Source organism: Thrips palmi, unplaced genomic scaffold (assembly GCF_012932325.1).
Source record: "Thrips palmi isolate BJ-2018 unplaced genomic scaffold, TpBJ-2018v1 HiC_scaffold_10, whole genome shotgun sequence".
Classification (NCBI taxonomy): Eukaryota; Metazoa; Arthropoda; class Insecta; order Thysanoptera; family Thripidae; genus Thrips; species Thrips palmi.
In genome coordinates, this window is record NW_023144621.1 from 16,980,827 (window position 1) to 17,005,944 (window position 25,118).

Sequence of the window (25,118 nt, forward strand, 5' to 3'; positions counted from 1 at the left end):
GCCGTAGGGTCGCTTTCCCTGCCGAGTCCTGGAATGGGAATGGGATTGGCATGACGGCCCGGCCCTCCAGCGGTCCCTTTCAAGGGATGGCCTTCCACGACCTCGAATTGATGGCCCGGTGGAGGTGGCCAAAATTCTAGACGCGTTTTGAGCTCCAGAGTCGCGAAACAGGACTCGAATCTAACGTGTGACCCCACAAATGGATTTGCTCGTTCGGAGAGCTATCCATTGGTGGGGTCACACGTTCGGTTCGAGCCGAATGAGCGACTGTGGAGCTCGAAACGCGTCTAGAGTTTTGGCCGCCTACACCGGTCTTCTGGCCCACTGTGCGAGGCAGGACACTTCCGGACCCGAGCTAATTATTTTTAAGTGAAGGCGTGATAGTGTATTCCAGGTCCCGGTAGACGAATGAGTTATTTCGTCCATGTTCTTTTGATGACAGCACTTTGATGAATTGGCGTCGCCGGGCCGTGGCGGCCATGACGGCCTGTGGACGTCCTGGAGGCGGCCAACCCGTGGCCAAGCCGACCGAGGCCCTGCTGGTGTTATGCTAATACGCCAGCCAAAGCCACAGGGACAGCCGTGCCAAGACGGCCCGGCGCGACACTCTGGACTCCAGTCAAGTTCGAAAACTCGAAACTCAAAAGATCAAAAGTACAAACTCGAATAAAATCAAAACTCGAATAAAATCGAAACTCGAATAGAATCGAAACTCGAATAAAATTGAAACTTGAATAAAATTTAAACTCGAATAAAATCAAAACTTTAAAAAAATAGGAATCTTTAATCTCAAAACTCGAAAATTCGAGACTCGAATACTCGCAAGCTCGAAACTGTGCGCCGGGCGCCAGGTCCCGGTGTGGCGCGCCACGGCAGCGCCACGGCAGCGCCGATCAGAGCAACGACCCGGCCACGCCCGGCGAATGAAAAGAATAATAAAAGACACGAACTCTGCTGGTACACTGGTCGGCGAACGACCTCATAATAATGGGGTTTGAACCCGCGTCGCCGCGTCGCCCCCGTGTGCGGGGCAGTGAGGGGCAGTGAGGGGCAGCGCGGGGCACTGCAGGGCAGCGAGTGCCGTGGGATGGTGGCGTATGACGTGTGTAAATCTATCAGTGCCGCAGCGACACGCTGTTGTATGCAAAGCGCCCTGCCAACAAAAAAAAACTCCTTGCAAGCTACACTGTTTTCAAAAAAAATCTTGGGAAAACGTGACTTTTGATCTTAGAAAAATTTTACTTTGCGATATGTTTTGTGTTTTGTTTGCTGAGCGACAGTGATGTCGCTAACACGAGTGTGACTGCCTGTCTTCCAAAATTTCTAAAAACGCTTCCGGTTCGTTTGTCGAGCAGTGGCCACGCGCGGAACGGATTGCGTCGTCCACGGGGTGCGGGGTTCGATACCCCGCCGATGCCGGAACGGCCACAACGCCCACTCCCCCCCCCCCCCCTCCTTTGGGGTACCGCAGCATCACAAGGTCGGCCGACTTGGGGACCCAAACAAGCGAAAGCCTGATTGCTTCGACCAAAAAGAGAGAAGGAACGCGAGCCGAGGGGAAAGGGTCAACAGAACAACAGCACGCGCGGACACGCGGACACACACACGGACACCTACTCCAAGCCAGGTGACGCGATTTCGTGGAAACGCAATAATAAAAAGATTTAAAAAAAGGTGGGATGTGATTTTTATCGGGCAATCAGACTCCATTCAGAAGGCTTTGCGGCGGAGGCTCGACTGCGCCAAGTAACGAACCGAAACGGAGCGATCAGGGCTGCGGGGATACTGCAGTGCAGAGAGGACTGTCGAGAGACTGGAGAAGTTTTGAGCGTTTCCAAAATTTGGCTGCGCATCCTCTCTACGCGGTCAAGGGAGAAAAGGGGGAGGTGCGTGACGCCTTCCCCCTTCCCCCCCCCCCCTCCCCTTCCCCCCTTCGGTCCGTTCTGAGTGTTTAGCACAATAATGAGGATAATGTGGAGGGAGGAAGTGAAGTGCGTTTAAAAGTTGAATGTTTCATTTCATTACGGGAGGCGCTCTGCTCCGCTCCCGGCACACTCACACACATGCACGCACGCACACTGCACACACCACTACACGCGTGACTACTTTCTCAGCCGGCTCGGCGTGAGGACGGTCGCCAAGGAGACGCTCTTCGGGGAGAGCACCGCGCGGCTCGGGCCTATCGCCTTGGCGCATCCCCCAACCTGGCCTCGGTGCGCAATTTACGTAACGCCCAGACTCGTTGAACGTTTGACACTCTCTCTAACGTAACCATCGGGGCGTAATTAGAGCGCGGTTGCCCTGCTCCCCGATCGTTGCGTCATGTTCGACCTGTCCAAGGCCGCGGGCTGGCGCACAGTGGGCCAGAAGACCGGCGGAGGCGGCCAAAAGTCTAGACGCATTTTGAGCTCCAGAGTTGCTAATCAGGACTCGAACCGGACGTGTGACCCCATGAATGGATTTCTCGTTTGGAGAGCAATACATTGGTGGGGTCACACGTTTGGTTCGACGCCGGTCCCCTGGCCCACCGGTGCTGTCGGGCTGCTCACTCACCGTTGTCATGGCAGTCTGCGGGCGCTTGGCCCCGGCGACGGTGGCGAAGACCTCGACGTTGTAGCAGGGAGCGGAGGGCGGCCCCGCCTCGCGGTCCAGGGGCTGCGTGGTCGAGACGACGCCCAGCTTGGGGTCCACGGCGAACAGGCGGTCGGCCTGCGCGCCGGAGCCGCAGGCCGTCACGTTGGTCACGTAGAGCTCGAGGACGGCGTCGGGCCGCGAGGGCAGCACGGCGCGAACCGTGGCGACCGACGTGCCCGCCGGCATGTTCTCGGCGACCTGACCGCGCGCGCTGCCGCCGACGAACTCGGGCCCAGGCTCCCCCGCGGCCAGCACGGTGATGTACGCGTCGGTGGAGAGGCGGTCCACCTGCACGGCCTCGTCCGTGGCCTTGACGGCGAGCTGGTAGCGGTAGTTGGCGGCCGAGGGCGCGCGGCGGAGGCTCAGCGCCCCGGAGCTGCGCTGCAGCGCGAAGAGCTCCCGGTCGCCGCTGACGAGCTCGTAGGTGACGAGACCGTTGCTGCCGGAGTCCGCGTCCTGCGCCACCACGGTGGTCACCAGGTCGCCGTGCGCGGGCAGCACCACGGCGGCCATGGAGGTGAAGACGGGCGCGTTGTCGTTGACGTCCTCCACGATGACGGTCACCAGCTTCTCGGCGCTGAGGCGCGCGCTGGGCGGCTCTGCTTGGTCCGAAGCCACGACGGTCAGGCGGAAGGTGTCCACGGCCTCGCGGTCGATGGGCAGCAGCGTGTGCACTACGCCCGTCGCCGCGTTGATGCCGAAGTGGTTGCTGCGGCCCTCGGGCTCCTGCGCCGCGATCGAGTACACGATCCTGCCGTTGGCGCCGCTGTCGGGGTCCTCGGCCGTCACCGTCACGATGGGCGTGTTGACGGGGATGCCCTCGCGGATCTGGCGGACGATGGCCGTGTTGGGGAAGGCGGGCGGGTTGTCGTTGGCGTCTTCCACCGTCACCTTGAAGGGGATGGTGGTGGACAAGCGCGGGCTGCCGCCGTCCGACGCGGTGATGTTGAGCGTGAACACGTTGAGGTCCTCGAAGTCCAGGGGCTTGTGCAGCGACAGCTCGCCGGTTTTGGCGTTGAGGTGGAACGTGTCCCTGCGGTTGCCGGCCGTGATGGAGAAGGTGACTTCGCTGTTGACGCCCAGGTCGGCGTCGGAGCCGCGGAACTGGATGAGCTTGGTGTTGACGGCGGTGGTCTCAATCACGTTGATGTGTGACTCGCTCTGCGTGAACTCGGGGGCGTTGTCGTTCTCGTCGAGGACGTCCACGGTCACGGTGGTCGTGCTGTTGAGTCTGACGGCCAGCCCCGCGTCCATGGCCACCACGACGAGCGTGTACTTGGAGACGGTCTCTCGGTCCAGGGGCCGGGCCAGGGTGATCTGTCCCGTGGCCTCGTCGATGGTGAAGCGGCCCTCCGGGTCGCCGGACAGGATGGAGTAGAAGACGTCGCCGTTGAGGCCCTCGTCGGCGTCCGACGTGTACACCCGCAGCACCTGCGTGGACACGCTGGCGCCCTCGGACATCTGCGTGCGGTAGGGCGTGCGCAGGAACCGCGGTGGGTTGTCGTTGACGTCCGCGATGTACACGTTCACCTTGACCTTGTCGCGGAGCCGCGGCGTGCCGTTGTCGGACACGTAGGCCTCCAGGGTGACGACGCTCTGGCCGGTGGTGCGGAGCAGCTCCTCGCGGTCGAACACGTGCAGGGTCTTGATGAAGCCGTTGCGGGGGTCCACGGCGAAGTCGTTGTTGGTGCTGGCGATGGAGAATGTGAGCTCGGCGTTGCGGCCCATGTCGCGGTCCGTGGCGCTCAGCTTGCCGACGAACGTGTCTGGCGGCTCGTTCTCGCGCAGCACCAGGTTGAACGTGGCGTTGTTGAACTCGGGGGCGTTGTCGTTCTCGTCTACCACGTGGATCACCACGGGCACCACCGACGACCGGGCCGGCTGGCCGTGGTCGCTGGCGGTCACCGTGAGCGCGTAGTAGTCGCGGTCCTCGCGGTCCAGCGCGCTGCGGACGTACAGGAAGCCGTCCGGGAACACGCCGAACTTGCCCTCGCCGTCGCCCTCCGTGATGCTGTAGGACACCAGGCCGTTGGCGCCGAGGTCCTGGTCCGACGCGGCCAGCGCGAAGAAGCGGCTGTTGACGGGCGTGGACTCGAGGAGCGACGTCTCGTAGGAGGTGTGGTCGAACACGGGCGTGTGGTCGTTGACGTCCTCCACGGTCACCACGACGGCCAGCCGGCACGACAGCGCAGGCCGGCCGGAGTCCGAGGCGGTCACCTCGAGCTGCATGGAAGTGCCGGGGTCCGTGAGGATGGGGCGGTTCAGGTACACGACGCCGGTGGTGTCCACGATGCGGAACTGGTCGTCCGGGTTCACGCTCAGGCTGTAGCGCACCAGGCTGTTGGCGGCAGCGTCGCGGTCCTGGGCGCGCGCCAGGAAGACTTCCTGGCCCACGGCGGCGTTCTCTGCCAGGCGGACGTCCTCGCGGTCCTTGGGGAAGCTGGGCTCGTTGTCGTTGACGTCCTGCACGGTCACGTTGATGACGACCTGGCCGATGGCGAGTCCCGACCGCGCCGTGACGGTGAGGCGGTAGGCGGCGGCCTGCTCGCGGTCCACGCGGCTGGCCGTCGACAACACGCCGGTGCGCTCGTCCATGTGGAACACCTTGTCGGGGTCGCCGTCGACGACGCGGTACTTGACGGACTCGCCGCGCGCGGACACCTGGCCCACGTGGCGGCCCAGCGCGGCCTCGTCCCTGGCGTCGTCCTCCAGCACCGTGAAGTTGTAGCCGCGCGGGGACTCGAACTGGAGCTTCTCCAGGGCGCGGCTCTTGACCACCTCGACGACGCAGTCCTCGGCGGCGCGCCTGTCCCCGGCGTCCTTGGCGGATATCTTGAGCCGGTACAGCGACTTCTGTGCGGACCGCAGCGGCGCGCGGAGCGACAGCACGCCGCTGGCCTCGTCCACCTCGAACAGGCCCTCGCCGCCGCTCTCCATCGAGTACCGCACCACCGCGTTGTCGCCGTCGTCCGCGTCGCGCGCCGTCACGCGCGCCAGCGACGCCCCCACAGGCGTGTCGTCCTGCACGTGCGCGAAGTACTGCACGGGGTAGAACACGGGTGAGTTGTCGTTCACGTCCAGGACGGTGAGGTGTACCGTGGCGGTGGAGGACCTGACGGGTGAGCCCTGGTCCTTGGCCAGCACCACGATCTCGTAGCTGGGCGTGGCCTCGCGGTCTAGGAGCGTCTTCGTGGTCAGCTGGCCGGTGACCGAGTCCAGCGCGAAGGCCTTGGTGATGGCGCTGCTGTCGGCCTGCAGAGAGTAGGTGACGCTGCCGTTGGTGCCCTGGTCGTGGTCCGCGGCCGTCAGCATGGCCACCAGCGTGTTCGGCGGCGTGCCCTCGGCCAGCGACACGCTGATGGTGTCCTGCGAGAAGCGCGGGCTCTCGTCGTTCTCGTCCAAGATGGTGACCTTGAGCTGCGTGAGGGCCCACTTGGGGTTGGGCCCGCCGTCCCTGGCGGAGATGTTGAGCTCGACAGTGCCCTGGATCTCCCTGTCCAGGGCCGCCCTGGTGGTGACGAGCCCCGAGGCGCCGTCCACGTGGAACCACTGCTGGTCGTTGCCCGACACGATGGCGTAGTAGAGCTGCGCGTTGACGCCCGTGTCTTCGTCCGTGGCCGTGATGCCCGCCACGTACGTCCCGGGCGGCGCCAGCTCGCTCAGCACGGCCGAGTACTCGCTCTTGGTGAACACCGGCTCATGGTCGTTGACGTCGTTCACTTGGATGATGAGGAAGGACGTGGCGGTGCGCGGCGGCGAGCCCTTGTCCACCGCCACGATCGTCAGGTTGTACTTGTTGACCTGCTCGCGGTCCAGCACGCCGTTGACGCGCACGATGTCAAAGTCGTTGAGAGAGTCGAGGCGGAAGTGGTTGAGCTCGTTGCCGGCGGCGATGGCCACCGTGGTGGCGCCGTTGGGGCCCTCGTCCTGGTCCACCACGGAGATGGCCGCCACCACGGAGCCGTTGGCGGCGTTCTCGTCCACCGTGGCGAACGTGGCCGTGGCGGGGAAGTAGCGGAAGCGGATGGTGGGGTCGTGGTCGTTGGCGTCCACCAGGCTGACGGTGACGTAGGTGCGGCCGTCCTGTCGAGGGCTGCCGTGGTCCCTGGCGAACACGGTGAACACACACGACTTGGGGCAGCCACCGCGCCGGGGCGGCACCTGGGCCGCCACCTGGCCGTCGGGGCCGGCGTCGGCCTGCGGGCAGCTCTGCTGCCGGGGGCAGTCCAGCGCCTCCGTCGTCGTGATGACCCCCGTCTCCGGGTCCACGGCGAACTGCCGCTCCGCGTCGGACAGGTAGTACGTGATCTTGGCGTTGTCGCCGTCGTCCGAGTCAGTGGCCGTCACCTGCAGCACGGCCGTGCCCGGCGTGACGGACTCGTTGAGGGAGACGGTGTAGTCCGAGTGGTCGAAGATGGGCGGGTTGTCGTTGACGTCCAGGATGGTGACGTTGACCTGCAGGTAGCCGTGCCTGGGCGGCGTGCCGCCGTCCCTGGCGGAGATGTTGAGGCGGTAGTGGGCGCGCGTCTCGCGGTCCAGCTTCCCCGTCGTCTCCAGGTGGAGGTACGCGCCGCCGGCCGGGTTGTCTGTCACCTCCAGCCTCAATTTGTCATCCACGTTGCCGTCCACGATCTCGTAGTCGTTGGAGACGCCGTTGACGCCCTGGTCGCGGTCGGACGCCGCGTCCAGCAGCAGCCGCGTGCCCGCCACCGCGCTCTCCGAGAAGCTGACGGCGATGGAGGACTCCGGGAACTCGGGGCTGTTGTCGTTGATGTCCACCACCACGATGCGGACCTCGATGGGGTAGGTGGGCTGGGAGGACAGCACCACCAGGTCGTAGCGCTCGTTGCGCAACGACTCCCTGTCCAGGACGGTGGTGGTCCGGATCTCGCCCGTGGTGGAGTTGAGTGTGAATTGCCTGGGCGGCTCGTTGAAGCGGTACGTGAAGCCGGGCTTGGTTGGGATGGCGCCGACCACCGTCCCCCGGGGCTGGCCTTCCAGGATGTCGAGCTGGACGCGCGTCTCCACGGCCCGCGACTGCATCTGGTCGGGCCCGGGGCCAGGACCCGGCGGCCATGGCCCTGGCGGGTGCACGGCCCGCACGGCCAGCACGGCCGCGCACAGCAGCAGCGCGCACACGGCCTGGAGGGCCTGCACGGCGTGCGTGCGCATGGCGCGCATGGCCTCTGGAGGCACTACAGCACCATGACTACTCTACACCACATCACTACACACACTGCACTGCACGTATCCTTGAGAAGTATCCACTGGTAGTATCCACTTTGCACTTTACACTCGTTTGCACGGGGCTCAGAATCGATTCGATTCGATTCGGTACACTTCGGCACGACGCGGTGCCCCGGCCTTCTTTCGCGTACGAGCCTGCTCGCGTCCCGTCCCGGCACTCACTGACTGGAGCTTCCTTTCCTCCCTCCGCGCCCCCCGCCTCCTCCCTCGGCTCCGGGCGGGTGCGGGGCGTGGGGGAGAGGGCCCCGGAGCCCCCACCCCACCTGTGCGTCCACCGTCCGCCTACGGCTCGGGCTGCCAGCCCTGCCTGTCCGGCCAGCCCGGTCTGTCGTACGTCGCCCCTACCCTATTCGGCTCCGACTCGGCTTCGGGCCGTTCGGGCCGTTCGGGCCGTTCGGGTGTTCCTTCGGGGACGGCCGCCGGGCCGCGGAGCGGAGCAGGGCGTGGGTGCGACAGAGACGCGCGGTGCGCGCCGCGCTTCGGAGACAGCCCAGCGAGGCCGGTCGGTCGGCCGGCGTGGCGGTCGGCGTCTGGAACACACAGGTGCTCCCCGCGCGCGGCGCACCGCGGCACGTTCCCTGACTCCGCCGTCGACGTCGCGACACTGGAGGACGTCGTCGGCCCCTTCCGCCACAGCGCCGCCGCCCAGCCTCCGAGGTTGTGGTTGAGGCCGTGGCCGAGGACGCAGTCCAGTGCTTCCCTTCGAAGGCCGGCAAAACGCGGCGACGCGGCACGGGCGGTGCGAGGCGCCGTTCCCGGGGAGGGTCGGTCAGTACTCCACTGCTCCCTTTCTTGTCCGTAACACACACACTCGCACTCACACACACACTCGGAGCCCGGGGGCCCTGGCGCAGGCTGCGCAGGCCAGGTTGGGATGGGAATCTAGCTAGGGAGGATTGGTATTCAAGATGGCGTCGCGTCCTCAGCCCAGTCCGCAAGCCGCAGCGTGCCGCAGCCCGCAGGCAGCAGGCTTGGCAGCGGGCCGGCCGGCTCGCAGGGCAGCCTGTCCTGCCTGTCCTGCCTGCCGGGCCTGCCGGGCCGGGCCTTGTCCGGCAGCTCAGAGCGCGGCCGTGGCGGCGTGGCGCGGCGAGGGGCAGTGGGGCGTTGGCCGTGTTTTGGACCTGTCTGCCCATCGCCCTGGACGCCCTGCGCTCGGCCCCGGCCCCGCCCGGCCATGGCCCGGCCCAGTGTGCTGCAGCGTGCTGCTCCACACTGCGTGCGTGTCCTCGGTGTCCTCGGGGCACTGTCCTGCGCCCGCCCTGTCTCCCTCGCACTTTCGGGGCTGCCCGTAGGGGTGCGAGAGAGACAGAGCGATGGAAGCACTGCTGTTGCATGCCACCGCAGGCTCCGCAGGCCAGTCCGCGCCCTTCACTCGAACGAAAAGTCGCCGTTGAATCAAATCGTTGGGGGAGAGACCCCGCGCCTCAGTGACTCTCAAAGCCACGCACGCCGGACGTCCTTTGTGCAAGGGGTATGTGCAGGCGGGGTCAGTGCCGGTTTAGTTCTACTAGAGTTATTGTTTTCACGCGCGAAGCTGGCGCGAAGCCGCCGGGCGAAGCGGCTGAAAATACACCTTCTCGGTGCAATCATAGGGGTGTGGATGAATACCCTTTTCCTTCCCCGTCGCTTGTAATTTCCCCCACTCTCACATCACACACACACACACACACACACACACACTCACAGTTTTATGGGCCAAACTAAACGCGATGAAGACCCGAGGTAGATAGGCTGGGGGCGGAGAGGGCGCACCGGGTACTTACCAGGTAGCTCTGTGGGTAGCCCAGCGTAGCCCAGCGGTGCACGTAAGGGTCTGGCGTTGGGGTGGGGTGGGGGTGGGCAGGTAGGACCCGCGATCAGGAGGGAAATCTGATTTGAGCGCGGCGTGCATTATCAGGCAACGATAGAACGCAGACAATAACGGTGGAAGGGTGTTTTATTTTATTTCGCGTGCGGGCTTCCATATCCATCATCCATCGGATCAAGCTGACGGCTGTCATCTCGAAAAATGTGTGTGAGTGTGTGTGTGTGTGTGTGTGTGTGTGTGTGTGTGAGTGCGTGCGAATGTGTGGGTGGGTTGCGTGGGATGTGTGCACCGGAGCGGCAGTGAGGATTGCCAAAATGAGGGGAGAGGGGAGGAGGGTTCTTTGGCCACGGTCGTGCATCTATTCGCTATCCATACTGCACCGCACACATCACGCATCTGCTCTGACGTCGCCCTGAAATAGGGAAGGACGAGGGAAGGCGAAGGAGACTCAGGAGACCTGAACGCCCGAGAGGGCCTACAGGCCTACGCCTTTCCCGTCTTCCCCCTCCAGGTAGACTACGCGCAATAATGGTCCGACAGCCCCGTCAATGTCCCCTCCTCGGTGATTTACAACGCCTACTCCGCCCTGCTGTTCAACTCCCCCCCCCCCCCCCAATATGCAGTTCAAAGCGAGAGTACAGGTATTGCATCTCGGCTATCGTCTGCCAGCACGCGTATATACACAGTACACTGGGCGAAGAAAATCTAACCTCGCGATCGGAAAATAGGTGAGTGTAAGATGCAAGAGAGTAAAAACCGCTGCAGCAGTCAAAACAGCCGTCGTGTTCAGTTTGGATAATCTGCCGTCGACGGACGCCACGGCCGCTGTCAACGGGGGACGCGCTTCGACAAGTCTTCGACAGTCTCGGACAAGTTGGAAGTTGGCATGCCTTGGTCGACGTCCCCGACGACTGGGCGACGCGGCGACGCGGCGACGCGGCGGCCAGCCAGGGAACCGTTTTCGACTCGACTGATTTACAACACGGTAATAAGAAAACGGCCCTATTTTTAGTATCGTCTCGCGCTCCACGAGAGAAAAAAAAAGGCCACGCCATTTGATTCACAGACACCTTTTCCACCCTTTTCCGCCGTCAGCAATAGCTCTAATTCGATCGGTTGTTTTTAGTTGGTCGCTCGTTTGCACTTCGTGTCAGATACGATAAGCCAAAGGCACCGGGCAGCCAGTGGATGGATACCGATTTATTTTCTACCACTGCAATGTTGCACTTCGTCCGTCCCGTGCGGTGTCCATGACTTCATTATTGATTGTTTTATTTTTTGTCCGTTTCACTTACTTTTTTTAAAAGGTTCCTTGGACTGAAAGCGGTCACGACGGAGGCCGGAGACTTCCCGTCTATCAATAGATAGTCCACCCCCGCCCTCCCCCTCCCCCCTCTCATTCCAACTACCTGCCAGCGCACCTGCGAGGCCACGGCAGGCTCGGCCAGGCTCGCCACTCCGCACGGTGCTCCGGTTCGGTTCGGCTGACGTGCCACGCCGTGCCACGCCGTGCCATGCCGTGCCACGCAGAGTCCATGGAGGTGGCCGTGCCGTGCCGCGCCGTGCCGCCGGCTCCCAAAAGCCAACCCGTCGCTGCCAGAACATCGACTTTTCTGCAGAAAAGTCGAAGACGTTGCAGCGGCGACGCGCCCAGGCCAGCCAGGCCTCCCCGTGCGGTATTGTCGAGTCCGGGGACCGCGTGTAAGCGGGGACGGAACGCAACGGAGTCAAATGGGACAAGCCGGAACAAAGAATCAAGGGAAATCAAAAGTAGGAAAGTTACTTGGCTTGCGGTGAATGCCAACATGAAATGCATTTTAAAATGGCGTCTTTTAAAACCGAAGTGAGGCGGAAGAAGAATACGACAGTCCGTTTCTGGGACCGTGACTCACACGTGACCAACCAGATCGGCTTCGTCATTGGTCGGCCGACTATCAGCCTCACTCCTCCACTGGTCATTCCTCGCTCCGAAAACAGAGCTCATTTTGTTCCAGATCCACCGTTGGATTTATTGAAGAAGAAAATAATGACACCTGCTGATGCAGCGACGAGTTGCAAGTTTGGTTGGCTGTGGGGTACGTGGTTCTCAAACAGTCGTCAAAACGTGGATGGATCTCACTGACCCGCGCAGGAAATCCCCGTCCAGACCGATTGTGATAAAACCCGCCGCAATTTATCCTTTCAATTAAAATTGGTTTTGACTGCACCGCCATGGCCGGCTATGGACCTCCTGCAAAGCGTCCCGATGGATGACCGTCGAGCTCGGTCGTCGTTTGTCACAATATCGCTTGAACGCCCAGCCAGCCAAACGTCAACCCGGACAGGGCAACCTCTCCAATTAAATCCATCATCATTAACAACAACAACAACCACCACCACCGATGGGAATAAGGAGCTTCGACAAATGACAGATACGGCCCCACCGATACGAAAAACGAGATACGCTGCCGAAGCTCCTGAAGCAGCCCACTGATTCCGAGGGTCGTTTTCCGCGTTTTCGTCGCTCTGTCTCTCTCGGTCTCATGGGGAGCCCCTTTTAGGAGCGAGAGAGACAGAGCGACTCTCGGAATCAGTCTGCTGGCGGGAGGGTGGTGGCAAGGCGGCGCCGAGCTAGCGCCGAGCAGGCCGGCCAGGCCATGGGAGGCAGGGGCGCATACACACAGTGTACCGCCAACTCTCTACTAATTGCTGCGGTTAAGCCGTCGAGCCCCGGGTTCGACTCTCGCTGGTGGGTCCCATCTCACTTTCCATATCCAACGACCGAGTCCCGGTCCCCTACGGTCCCCCGTCCCGAGTGTGGCTGCTGGCGCTGCTGGCTGGGGCCGCGGCCACACAGTTGGGCCCTTGAAGGGCCCGCCGCAGTCTCGAGACGCCCCTCGGACCCCTCAGGCTCGTCAGAAGGACACACAGCTTCGGGAGTCGTCGCTCTCGGCGCCTCCACACTTCCCACCCACGCCGTCAGGCCTTTGGGCTGAGCGCGGCGCCGGGACACGCAGGAATGTGGAAAATACGCCTGCGGGACAAATGTTCACCATTTGGTTGCTTGCACGGGGTCGATTGTTTTGTTTCACAGTGGCGGTTTCCGGAAATTTCGTACTACACGTGAGTTCGAGAGCCCTACTTCGGCAGCGACGGAGGAGGCGGCGGCGGCAGGGTGGCTGCGAACGCCGGCCGGGCAGGCAACCCATCCAACACGCGTGAGCTGCGCGTCAAGGGTGCTCGGGCGGGAATCGCGGCAATCGCGCACTGTACAGCAAAGGGTTGAAGGCGGGGTGGGGCGGGGCGTTCGCGCCGGCGAGATGAATGGCGACGCGTTGTCCACCCCGCCCCGCCCCGCCCCGCCCCGCGCGCCTCGGCATACGTTTACGCCCCACGGTAATGCTGGGCAAGGCAATCGCACGCAGCAAGCCAGCAAGCGCTAGTGCACCAGCATGTCGACCGTGCCGCCGTGCTAACCACCCATCTGGTATGCAGATCGGCCCCTGCGGCCCCTGCGGCCCCTGCGGCCCGGGGCTGCCCGGCCACGCTACCCCCCATGGGGCCCATAGGTGCCCCGCCCCGCCCTATTCGCTGCGCCTCCTTCGGGCACACTTGCAGCAGACTCTCTGTCTCTCTCCCACTCACAGGGCGACCCGCGCAGGTGCGAGAGAGACAGTGAGGCGCAAACGGCTCAGTCTTCAGCGCGGCGGGAAAAGCGGGAATTACGCGCGGGAAGAAAAGAAAAGGGCAACAGCAGTTGGCAGCAGTGCCGCGGGGGGAACCGGGAACCGCGCCAAGAGTCTCGGGTCGGGTTCGATACCCGCCGACCTCTCTATAATTTTAAATTTTTGGTTCACATTATTTAATATAAACACAACAATGTCGGTCGATTTGGGCGGCCGAGGGGCCCGCGCGGTTCGTTAATGATGATGCGCACGGGAACAAGAATCGCTCATATCGCTATGAAAAATCGGGCAGACAAACGCGCGTGCGAACACGCCACGCCTGCCCCGCCCCGCCCCGCCACCAGTGCAATTAGGCACTACATACGCGTGTGATGGCAAACTGTTTTCTGGCGTTTGCTCGCCATGCCGGCCATGCTGGCCATTTGTTCCGGATGACGGGGAAAGGGGGAAGACGCGGTGGGGGAGGAAGTACGCCGACGGCCAGCCGACGGTACACCGTAAGGCCCTCGGGAAAGGATGGTAATTGGAATCCCCCGCGGAGAGGGCTTCGCTGCTTCCTCGGCCAAATCACAATGCGACGGATTACCACGTATTTTGATGTTTTCATACGTTTCACACGAGGAATGCGGGCGAAGCAAAAGGTGCGTGTGTTGTCCGGTGCACGGCCAGAAAAATTATTTTATATCGCTTGTGCGCTTGGTAAGAACCGTTGATAGTAGCCAGAGGTAACCACGCACAGGATTTCGGCCGCCTCCACCGGTCTTCTGGCAAATCCACTGTGTCGCGGTCGCCGCGGTGCTGCCACGCAAAGCCTGCCGCCCAGACTGGGGCCCAGAGAGAGGCGAGGCACCCACAGGCTGATGCGGCTGATGCCAGGTGGCACGAAAATGATGGACGAGCCCTTTGCTTTGCATCAAGGACGGTCATTAACACGCTGTAACGTTAATGAAAATGAAATCGCAGACGCGTCCAAAATCTATTACGCCGACGCCGTTGCCTGAAGGCTGCTCCCGAAACAGCGCTTCGCGTCGTCGCGCTGTCTCTCTCTCTCTCTCGTACTCGCGGGGCCTCGAGGGGTGCGAGAGAGACAGCGGCCCAACCGACCCTCCGCCCTCAGGCCTGAATCAGTCAGTGGCCCTTCTATTTGCCCCCCGCGGGGCCCGCTGCGGGCCCGCCGGCCCTCAGGCCACAGGGCGTGCATGCACTGCAGTGCAGGCCTGCAGGGCGGACTCGACAGAGGGCCCAAAATTATGCTAATGGCCCATTACGCATTGCGCTTGGCCGGCTTGGGCGTTCGACGCACGTACTCGCCGGGACCGTCCTCGAACAGAAGATTAGTTTAGGTGGACGGACGCGTCCGGAGGATCGCTCCGTCGCTCTGTCTCTCTCGCGCCCCTACTAGAGAAACCACTACGCGACGCCCCGTGAGGTGCGAGAGAGAAAGGACGCCGACGGTGGATCAGAAAGAGAGCAACGCAAGGGCGGATCCAGAGACGCGTTCGGGGGGTAGGCGATGTCGCCGTCGCAAAAGTCGTTGCTTGGCCTCGATGTCTTCGGGGATGCCCCCGCGCCTTCGCCGCCTTCGCCGCCTTCGCCGCCTTCGCCGTCAAGCAGCTTTCGTCCACACACGCACGCCTCCTTCTCTCTCGCACTCATTGGCGTGCGACGCGTCCGACAAGGACAGAGCTATGACACGAATCAGTATGGAACACTTTATAACTTGTTGGACATCTGCAACTTGGAGCGTGGTCGACGAACGAACCACCGTTACGTTTCAAACTCGGCTGCACCGTTCGCGGGAACACCGTGTCAAAACGCGACTTGTGCGGAGGCATAAGTGAAGATGCTGGAAGCAAAGCAACCATCTTTAAACGATGTGCATGGATTATTTAATACCTATTGAATGAACAGAAAAAGACTGCGACACGAATATCGTCCGTTGCATCTTGCTACATGCAAGGGAACTTCAATTTTAACTTTGTCATGTTGGCGTTGATGACCTACCTCAAGTGGAGTTTCGCGCCCTTCCCCCGTTTGAAGGCTGTGACAAAAGACAAAGCGAGCGACAAAGCATCGCACTGCTTTAGTCGAATTACTTTCTGTCAGATTTACCCTGTTGTGCAGTGTGACAGGCGCGCAGCTTCTTCTCTGGCGATACTCTTCCTTGCGAGATTTGCCTCTCTGACTCGTGTTCGCCCTTCCCAAACAGGTGTGTCGTCTTGGTTCCCTCTGGAACGCCAACCGGTAGATTCTAACCTAAGTTTTCGTCCAGGACGGCTTCGCGTTTTCAATGTGACAGTGTCAATATTTCATTTTACAACTCGCAGATTTTCTGTTTCGGTGCTCTGGTGTTACTTTTGCCATTAGATTCGTTCTAATTATTGCGTCAGGTCTACAGCGTGTGTTTTAATAGCCTACAGTTCGTCAAAGCATTCACTGTGCCTCTGTGCCTAATTCATTCATGTGTACCCTTTTAGAAGATGGAGCTCAGTGAGCAGAACTTTGCTTCTTTGCAAAAGTATCTTTATGATACCTTGAATCCTGACGTCAATGTCCGTAAACCAGGTAAATTGTTATGTCCTTAATTTCATGCATGTTAGGTGTAATGGCTTCTTACTGTTGTCTGTCAGTTTTCTAATGGGCCTTGTTTGATTTTAGCCGAGTCTTTCCTCGAATCAGTGGAGGTAAATGAAAATTATCCTATGCTTCTTTTGAAGCTTCTCACAAGAGATAATGTTGAAATGACTATTCGAGTTGCCTGTGCTATTACTTTTAAAAACTACATCAAACGCAATTGGAACACGGTAAGTGAATTTAAGTCCATCCTGATTGCTTAAATCATTTAATACTGCATCAAATTATGTATGGTTTAATTGTTTTTTAGGATGAAGATGCTAAGGACAGAATTTCATCTAATGATAGGCTGGCTATCAAAGAAAATATAGTAAATATCATGGTAATGTCACCAGAATCAATTCAGAAGCAGCTAAGTGATGCTGTGTCCATTATTGGAAAATATGACTTTCCTACCAAATGGCCAAACCTTATCACACAGATGGTTGACAAGTTCCAGACAGGTCAGTACAGAAGTATTTTCTAGAACTGGGATAGGTTTCCTGATTTCAAGTTCTATTAAATTTATTTATTGATTCCTAGGAGATTTTTACGTAATTAATGGAGTGCTACACACGGCTCATTCCATTTTCAAGAGGTATCGTTATGAATTCAAATCCCAGGCACTTTGGACTGAGATTAAATTAGTGCTGGACAATTTTGCCAAGCCGCTGACAGATTTATTTGTGGTATATAAAATGCTAGTAATGTGTTTTTTTTCTGTATGTTTTCCCACTTACATGTATTTTTCTGTTCAAATACAGGCTACTATGAACCTCACAACTGTACATGCAAACAATAAGGATGCTCTGAAGGTGGTCTACAGTTCTTTGTTAACTATTAGTAAAGTCTTTTACTCTCTCAACTTCCAAGTAAGTGAATTGTTACATTATGGTAAAAGAGAAATTGCCCCTAATTTAGTCACTTTCTATATTTTTATCTTTTCTCATTTTCAAAGGACATACCAGAATTTTTTGAAGACAACATGGAAATTTGGATGACGAATTTCCATTCACTTCTTACTACTGATGTACCATGTTTGCGTACCGAGGTTGGCCAACATTCATTTGAACTTTTTTTTATGATTTTCCTTTTGTCCTCTTTTATAACTTGTCTCTTTCATTGAAGGATGATGATGAAGCTGGTCTCCTGGAACAAATAAGATCTCAGATTTGTGATAATGCTGGGCTTTATGCTCAGAAATATGATGAGGAATTCCAGGCGTACCTTCCAACCTTTGTCACTGATGTTTGGAATTTATTGACCAGTACCAGTCATCTTGCCAAGTATGATTCGGTAAGTTCACTCAATCATGACTGGGTACACCACCTTGCAGAGAAGTCAATAATAGTGTTTTGTATTTGTTTTTTAGTTGGTTAGCAATTCTTTACAATTTTTGGCTACTGTAGCTGATAGATCTCACTACAGACACCTATTTGAGGATCCAGCGGTACTGAGCAGTATCTGTGAAAAAGTCATCATTCCCAACATGGAGTTTAGAAGTTAGTATTGGTGCAGACTATTTGGATCGTATTAGAGTTTATATCTAGGATCTAATGTGTGACATTTATCTTGGTACTTTTCCTGACAGCATCTGATGAGGAACTCTTTGAAGATAATCCAGAGGAGTACATCAGACGAGACATTGAGGGATCTGATGTGGATACTCGTCGTAGAGCAGCATGTGATCTTGTAAAAGTACTTTCTCGTTACTTTGAGGAGAAAATGATGCAGATATTTGGTCAATATGTTCAAGTATGTAATCATAAATCTGTATCTCATTTATTTTCATCTGTGCAGCTTCTAAACTGACCTTTACATTTTTCTTGTAGGCAATGCTGCAGAAGTACTCTGAAAACCCCGGTCAAAACTGGCGCAGCAAAGATGCAGCTCTGTACCTTGTAACTTCACTGGCTGCCAAGGGGCAGACAGAAAAACATGGTGTAACTCAGTCCAGTCAGCTTGTCAACCTTACAGATTTCTGTTCCCAACACATTATCCCAGAACTTGAAAAGCCTGATGGTTTGTATTTCTGCTTCTTACATTCTGTCATTATTTCAACCCTGCCAATGTGGTTGTCCTGCCTAATGTTTTGTTCCCTCTTCTTTCAGTCAATGCCCTACCAGTAATCAGAGCAGATGCTATCAAATACATCATGATATTCAGGACTGTGCTTCCTCGTGAAGTTGTTGTTGGTTCTTTCCCCAAACTGATCAGTCATCTCTCAGCTTCAAGTGCGGTTGTTCACACTTATGCAGCTGCTGCTATTGAGAAAATTTTGGCTATTCGTGGCCTTGATCACCAACCTCTGTAAGTGTTATCTTTCTAAGGAAGAATTTTTACCTTATCATATACATTAATTTGGTCTGAAATATTTTGTTTTTGGTTTAGTGTTAAAAAGGAGGAGGTAGCCCAGCTGGCTAGCATCTTGTTGAGTTCCTTGTTCTCAGCACTGTGTCTGCCAGGTTCCTCTGAAAATGAGTACGTCATGAAGGGTATGTTATTCTTCATTACGTTAAAGTGGTGTACCAATTAAAAATTATGTATTAAAATTTCTGTTTTCCCCCATAGCTATTATGCGCAGTTTTTCATCTCTTCAAGAAAATGTTATACCATACCTTGCCGAACTTCTTCCCAAACTGACTGAAAAGTTGGCATTAGTGGCAAGAAATCCAAGCAAGCCTCACTTCAATCACTATTTATTTGAAACCATTGGTCTCTCAATAAGGTAATTTGAAATGTATTTTGTTGTCACCTGTACTTGGGATCCATGTGTGCTACCATACTACTTTTATACATTTCTTTAGGATTGTGTGCAAGTCAACCCCTGCAGCAGTGGCGTCATTTGAAGAAGCATTGTTCCCTATCTTCCAGGGCATTCTTTCACAAGATGTTCAAGGTTGGTCTCTTAAAACTTTTGATTTTTTAATCTCTTCTGTTCTTATACTAAGTATTCATTTCATTTGATTAAAGAATTCATCCCATATGTATTCCAACTGCTGTCTCTTCTCCTTGAACTTCATGAGAGTGGAACCATCCCAGAGCCATACATGGTCCTCTTCCCTTGCTTGTTGGTACCTGTGTTGTGGGATAGACCCGGCAACATCCATCCTTTGGTCCGCCTGCTGCGAGCATTCATCCACAAAGGAGCTGCTCAAATAGCTGAGTCTCAGAAAATTGTTAGTTGTTGTCTGTTCCAATGCAGTTTAAATCATTTTCATATTCCCTAATGATAGTTTCCTTCAACAGACTGGATTGCTGGGTGTATTCCAAAAATTAGTAGCTTCAAAAGCAAATGACCATGAAGGATTTTATCTCATTCAGTCTCTCATAGAACATCTACCAACGTAAGTTAAAAATTAAACTTGTTATGGTTAGAGATTTGGTGCTTGTACTTACCTACCTGTTGTCAATCCTCATTTTGTGCCCAGGGAAGCAGTTTCTTCATACCTTCGTCAGGTGTTCTTGTTGTTGTTCCAACGTCTTCAGTCTAGCAAGACAACCAAATTTGTGAAGGGGCTTTTAGTATTTATGTGCTTTTATGCTGTCAAATACGGTGCTGCCAATTTAATTGAAATGATTGACGGAATCCAACCACAGTAAGTTTGTTTTAAATTTAGTCTTAATCCAACTGTCTACTTTAAGGTAAATTATTTGTGCTTTATTATCTTCTTTCCCTTTTAGAATGTTTGGAATGGTACTTGAAAAGCTCATGATTGTTGACATGCAGAAAATCAGTGGAACAGTGGAACGCAAGATAACCGCGGTTGGGGTAACCAAAATTCTGTGTGAATGTCCTCAAATGGTTGATGGCCACTATGCTAGGCTCTGGTGAGTCTCTGATACATATATTATCATAAATCGCATAATAATTTAGTCTTGTAATTCAAAATAACTTCTTATCTCATTGCAGGTCTCCTTTATTACAAGCTTTGATAGGACTGTTTGAGCTGCCCAAGGATGATTCAACCCATCCCGATGACCATTTTATTGAAGTAGATGATACCCCTGGCTACTCTGTGGCTTATTCACAGCTTAACTTTGCAAATAAACAAGAACATGATCCATTGCATGGTAAGTTATTCTTTTCCCATTTGTCTTTTTTTATTTATACATATACAGTGTTCTTTTGTATGTTGCTTAATTTTCTGTTTGGGCCTTCTAGGTGTAGGGGATGCAAGATTAAATCTAGCTCAGAATCTAAGCAAGCTATCAGTCTCTTACCCAGGCAGGCTGAATCCTCTTCTTGCATCAGGTCTCACTGATACTTGCAGAGCACATTTAAAATCTTACTTAGATGGTGCTAATGTCCAAATTGCTTAAGCAGGTATTGAGTACCTTGATTCTTAATACTCACTCCAATCTGTGTGGGTAAGATTGTAATACAAAATTGCTCTGAATATTGCTTAATTTTTAATTTGTTGTATGAACTTGTTAGGACTTGCCGAATCATTGCACCCTGTATTCCTTTTATTCTGTAATTGATTAATAAAATTTTATTTACCCATTTATCTTTTTAATTTTTGTTGATTATCATGTCTTTTTCACTGTGCATTGACAGCTAAGTTTAACCATTTTTAAACATTTTGTTGAATTGCAGAGATTTCTGCTGGGACATGTTGCACTTCAACTCATTAATGATTTTTTTTGTCCAATACCACCATTTTACATCAACTTAAAACGTTAGTTCATGAATGAGCAGTAGGCACATTAAATTAAATAGGTCTCAGCTGAAACTTGCATGAGCTAAATGCTTACATTTTACACAAATGACACCACACCTCTCACCATAAGTGAAGTAAACAAATGATTGCCAGAACACAAATTCATCCTTGTTTCAATCCCTGTTTATTGCTTGATAGACGTTATTTACAAATCCAAAATTAATTTAAAACAATGTTTCCTGAAGCAAATGTTTCACCTGTCTTGCAAACAAATAGTCATAAAAGCTAGGTTGAGGCGGCGCCTTTACAATAATTGATTTAAAGACATGTACAATTACAATTTGTCTAAAATTGCTAGCCAAGCAACACATTACTTCTTCCAGCCGCGGTTCTCAAGATCCCACTCAGGTGCGAAGCCCATGGTCCTGAAGACGCCCTGGTCAAGCCTCCTCTGGACAGATGCTGTTCTCACTTCGTGGGAGTCATAGAATTCACGGTAGGGGTGCTGTGGCACTGTAAATAAAGGAAATGATATTAGGAATTCTGACAAGCATCTTTGAAAAAGGACTGTAGTTAGAAAAAAAATTAACTCACTGATGTTAGAAAAGCCAAGGTACATTCCCCAAGCCAGACCAATTCCAATCAGCGAGTAACCCAAAACGGCCTTCCACTCTGGATCAGGAGCCTGGAACTCTGCGAAGGTCTGGCAGAAGCTGTGTCGGTACAGAGCCTTTTTCTCCTCAATTGAAAGCTTCTTCCAATCACCCTTTTCCTTCTCCCGCAGTGCCTGACAAGAAATTCAACATTAAACCAATTTGCAATTTAGGATGAAGTTCTCTCCCACACAGTAATTTTTTTTTCAAAAATCCACTCCAAAAATACAATAATTAATTGAGTTGAGCCAAAACTGATGGACAATTGTCTGAGCTGTAGCAGACCCCGAAATAGACACGAGGGTTCCACAGTAGTTCTTTGGAAAAAAGGCATTACCTTGCTCTGCTGATCCTCAGGCATGAAACGAATGGCTGGGAATGGCAACTCATGACCATCATAATAGTTGTACATGCCATTTTTGCCATGACCTACGTGCTCCCGGGTGCCAGCAAGCTCCTTCTGGTCATGGTAGTAGATGGGACCATGAGACATTTGACGAGAGAGGCATGACGCCATCCGAGGCAGCTTGTTTCTCATGGTTAGAGCCATCTTCACCTGTAATAAGTGACAACATTTTTTTTTAAAATCTCTCAAAAAAATAAAGGCTAGTCACTGGAAAATTTACAGATTAGCTGAACAACACTCAGCTGAGTACAGAAGCCTTAATGAAGACAAAAGTGAGGTTAGTACACTTGGCAGAGGAGGGCAAAGAAATAACCAAGAAGTTACACTCCAGTGCGATTAATTTGAGGAGTTTGTTAGAATGATTGCTAGACATAGACAAAGGACAAGACGGGAGACATCAATGCAGACGTCAACATCAACTAAAGAGAGATCAAAGAATGTGCAAAATCGACCCAGCGAAAGCAGTAGATAAAATGTCAGTACCACACAGAAGACAACGTCAGCTACAAGTGCAAAGATGAACATGAGAATAGGGCCAAATGTCTCAACACGCAGAAGAGAAAACGTCGCCCAAAACGAGCCGTTTCAATGTTTTAACACCTACTACCTTGAAATGGAGATTTCGACTGCTGCCGACCTCAAAGTGGTCGGAGAGCCACTAGAGAATGTGCGCAGGAAGGGACGGCCGCGAAGGATTTAGCAAACGAAGGCAACTGGGTGTTCGCAAATGAAATTTCTGTCCGAAGAATGTCGCGTTAAAACTCACCGATTAATTTCCCAGGGCGTTTGCAGGTTTGGATGGAAACTGCGAAGAGCGAGGTACTTTGATGAGAAGGTCGAACGCCCTCTGTAAAAATAAAACGTTCTGCTTTTTTGGATCTCGTGATTTTCTCTTTATGAGAAATTCGGAGTGCGCTAAAATATCTCGAACACGAGTCGATCCTGAACTATCGATTGCAGAAACATAACCAAAGCAGTAACGTGTTTGTTTGTTTGGTTTTCTGCGGCTGTCACCGTAACTTTGTTCCAGGCGAAAACTGAAAAGGATGGGCAAGGCTCCGAAAACACTGGGGGATGGCAGTGCGGGTACAGTTCTCGGTTCTCAGTTCTACAGAAATTGGGAAACTGTCGCCCGTGTTCAACGGAAATCCTGGGTATGTCTTGTGCTGCGGGTACCATGGTTCGGTGACACATCCAAGGGGACCCATCTCATCTACTCATCGTATGTTTCTTTTCGACAGAACAAGGCCATAGATCTAATTGAGGGACATAAACTGGCCAAGAGACGAACGACATGCCAAAATCACGGACCAGAGTCACGAATGTCTTTGAAACGGGTGGTGTCTGGTGTCTCGATGAAAATTCTAATGCTTGAAATAAGACAAGCTCTTCTACGACACGACTGGAAGAGTGTTCATCAGCTTAACATGTGCATGCTGGAAGAATTTAGCAATAACACAAGAGTTCTCTGCAGCAAAGTAAGTGTATGGAAATGAGAAGAAGTTGTGTGTTCCACTGTGTATTTCACGAACCTTCCTGTTTCAGGTTTTGCTTACATCGTTGCTTAACAGTTCCCAGTCAGACTATCGAATTTATGCAGATTTTTGCAGGTAATGATGAGTTCTTAGTTTATATAAGTACCTGTTTCATATTTAATCTCTTTGAGGGAATAAGGTATTTTTTAATTTCATAACGCTCTATCTCTCATTTCAGAATGGCTTCAGGAATGGATGACGATGAATTAAAAGTGTTCACTAAAACAATCAAGCGATTACCTGCAGAAATACCTCGCGGTTTTATCGTGTCGGCCAAAAATATGCTATTAGTGAAGGCATCACTTAAGGCTACCAGAGATGACGCAACACCAGCTGATTCATATAGTAGAGCCTCTCAGCCTGTGAGGGAAGAAGATGAAGAAAGTCAACCAAACTGATACATGGACTGCTAGTTTCTAGGCTTGTACTTTTGATTAAATTATGCACCGCTTCTCATTGAATAGATCTCAATGATATAGACCTTTCTCTTCCATTTTGAGCGCCAGAAAAGAGGCAACCCACCCATATCCATAGGATATTGCAGCTGTCCCCACCCTCGGGCCACGCCGGGCCACGCCGGGCCACTCCGGGCCACGCCCACACGACGGCAACGAGGGGAAGTCCCAAGTCCGCCCTCGTCGCTGGCGGTGGATCGGTGTCGGTGGCCGATTAAGTACACCGTACACCCCTGACGTCCCTGACGACGTCCCTGACGTATCCACGAGATGGCGATGTGGGCAGATAGCTGCTGCACCGCCGGTGAATCGGCCGTGAAGCCTTGAACTTGAGTAGCACGACGACGCGGTCAAGTTTGAGTCGAGGGTGACTTGCCCTACCTGCCCTGCCCACGTGCGCCGCTGTCCCTGCTCTGCTCAGTGAGATGCCAAGTGAGGTAAACATTTTGCTTGGAGGGACTTCGATATTCTACCGGCCACGCACAGTGGGCCAGAGGACCGGCGCCGGCGGACAAAATTCTAGCTCCAGAGTTGCTAAATGGGGCTCAAACCGAATGTGTGACCCCACCAATAGATTCCTCGTTCGGAGAGCAATCTATTGATAGGGTCACACGTTCGGTTCGAGTCCCATTTAGCGACAGTGGAACTCAAAACGTCTGGAGTTTTGGCCGCCTCCACCGGTCTTCTGGCCGACTGTGCCACGTAAGGGCCTTTAAACAATGTTGCGTTCATTTATGCCCGTCGAGCGAAAAATAACAAAAGGCTGTCCATATTCGAGTATTTTTAACCGACTTTTTCTCCCGATAAGAAGATGGACTTTACACTTCTCAGGCAGGGGCGTCCAAACTCCACGACCGTATGCAAATTTACAGTGGAAGGTAGGAAATTAGGCGCGAACCCTGGCCGCATCATTGTCGGAAACTGCATCGTAAAGTTGGTCGAGATTGGCGCTGTATACTAATGGGGGAAACGAGCAATTGCATTTATCGCGAGTGGAGCCGCGGGCTGCGCGGGCTGCCCGGGCCCTCCCCCGCATGCGCCAGCAGTCGCAGATAAAATACCCGGAACACAGCAGGGAGTAACGACTTTCTCAAAATGAGTCGCATTCCATCTCTTGCGCTTTTCATCATTATTTCTTTCATTTTGTGTCTAATCTCGAAAACGCGTCAATTTCTACATTACCCCGCTTATCGAGTCCTAAGTGATGGTGGCCGCGACGGAGCAGCGGCAGAGCAGCGGCGCAGCCTTATCATTGTTTTTCCAACCGCCCCAACATTTTTATTTCCACGCGCCCCTTTTTTCCTTTTTGTTTTTCGTCTTTTTCTTGTTGTTTTCTTTCGGGCTTGGGCGCAAGGGAGAGCGACGACGCGACGCGTAAGTTGTTCGGTCATGCGAGGTTGACATGCAGTCGCTCTGTCGCGCCCGGTGGCCCGCCCGCC

General features: G+C 54.4%; 4 protein-coding genes across 7 annotated transcripts; 2 read left to right on the top strand and 2 right to left on the bottom strand.

The window, feature by feature from the left end:
* Positions 1 to 757: 757 nt before the first annotated feature.
* LOC117645768 (cadherin-related tumor suppressor-like) lies at positions 758 to 7,699 on the bottom strand. Its single transcript, XM_034386168.1, has 2 exons — positions 2,554 to 7,699; positions 758 to 763 (listed from the first exon to the last, which is right to left on the bottom strand). The coding sequence occupies exons 1-2, from the start codon at positions 7,675 to 7,677 to the stop codon at positions 758 to 760; spliced, it is 5,130 nt and encodes a 1,709-aa protein (XP_034242059.1). The 5' UTR covers positions 7,678 to 7,699.
* A 7,683-nt stretch (positions 7,700 to 15,382) lies between these two features.
* Positions 15,383 to 20,477, top strand: LOC117650937 (exportin-2). Of its 3 annotated transcripts, none has more exons than XM_034394600.1 (21): positions 15,383 to 15,562; positions 15,744 to 15,918; positions 16,012 to 16,157; positions 16,238 to 16,430; positions 16,510 to 16,655; positions 16,731 to 16,838; positions 16,925 to 17,017; positions 17,095 to 17,262; positions 17,339 to 17,468; positions 17,558 to 17,721; positions 17,799 to 17,988; positions 18,078 to 18,276; positions 18,358 to 18,461; positions 18,538 to 18,694; positions 18,774 to 18,865; positions 18,940 to 19,145; positions 19,216 to 19,313; positions 19,398 to 19,565; positions 19,651 to 19,797; positions 19,880 to 20,040; positions 20,132 to 20,289. In XM_034394600.1, exons 2-21 carry the CDS (start codon positions 15,834 to 15,836, stop codon positions 20,287 to 20,289), a joined length of 2,913 nt encoding a protein of 970 aa, XP_034250491.1. In that variant the 5' UTR covers positions 15,383 to 15,562; positions 15,744 to 15,833. The 3 variants fall into 3 exon arrangements, with proteins under 3 accessions (XP_034250491.1, XP_034250483.1, XP_034250500.1); XM_034394592.1 differs by having other exon boundaries at positions 15,831 to 15,918; XM_034394609.1 differs by lacking the exon at positions 15,383 to 15,562 and having other exon boundaries at positions 15,834 to 15,918; positions 20,132 to 20,477.
* A 314-nt stretch (positions 20,478 to 20,791) lies between these two features.
* LOC117650958 lies at positions 20,792 to 22,602 on the bottom strand. Of its 2 annotated transcripts, none has more exons than XM_034394635.1 (4): positions 22,456 to 22,602; positions 21,621 to 21,839; positions 21,225 to 21,417; positions 20,792 to 21,143 (listed from the first exon to the last, which is right to left on the bottom strand). In XM_034394635.1, the coding sequence occupies exons 2-4, from the start codon at positions 21,831 to 21,833 to the stop codon at positions 21,001 to 21,003; spliced, it is 549 nt and encodes a 182-aa protein (XP_034250526.1). In that variant the 5' UTR covers positions 21,834 to 21,839; positions 22,456 to 22,602; the 3' UTR covers positions 20,792 to 21,000. The 2 variants fall into 2 exon arrangements, with proteins under 2 accessions (XP_034250526.1, XP_034250534.1); XM_034394643.1 differs by lacking the exon at positions 22,456 to 22,602 and adding an exon at positions 22,297 to 22,436.
* Positions 22,603 to 22,622: 20 nt separating this feature from the next.
* LOC117650955 lies at positions 22,623 to 23,695 on the top strand. Its single transcript, XM_034394620.1, has 4 exons — positions 22,623 to 22,843; positions 22,931 to 23,167; positions 23,235 to 23,299; positions 23,403 to 23,695. Exons 1-4 carry the CDS (start codon positions 22,736 to 22,738, stop codon positions 23,620 to 23,622), a joined length of 630 nt encoding a protein of 209 aa, XP_034250511.1. The 5' UTR covers positions 22,623 to 22,735; the 3' UTR covers positions 23,623 to 23,695.
* The last annotated feature ends 1,423 nt before the right edge of the window (positions 23,696 to 25,118 follow it).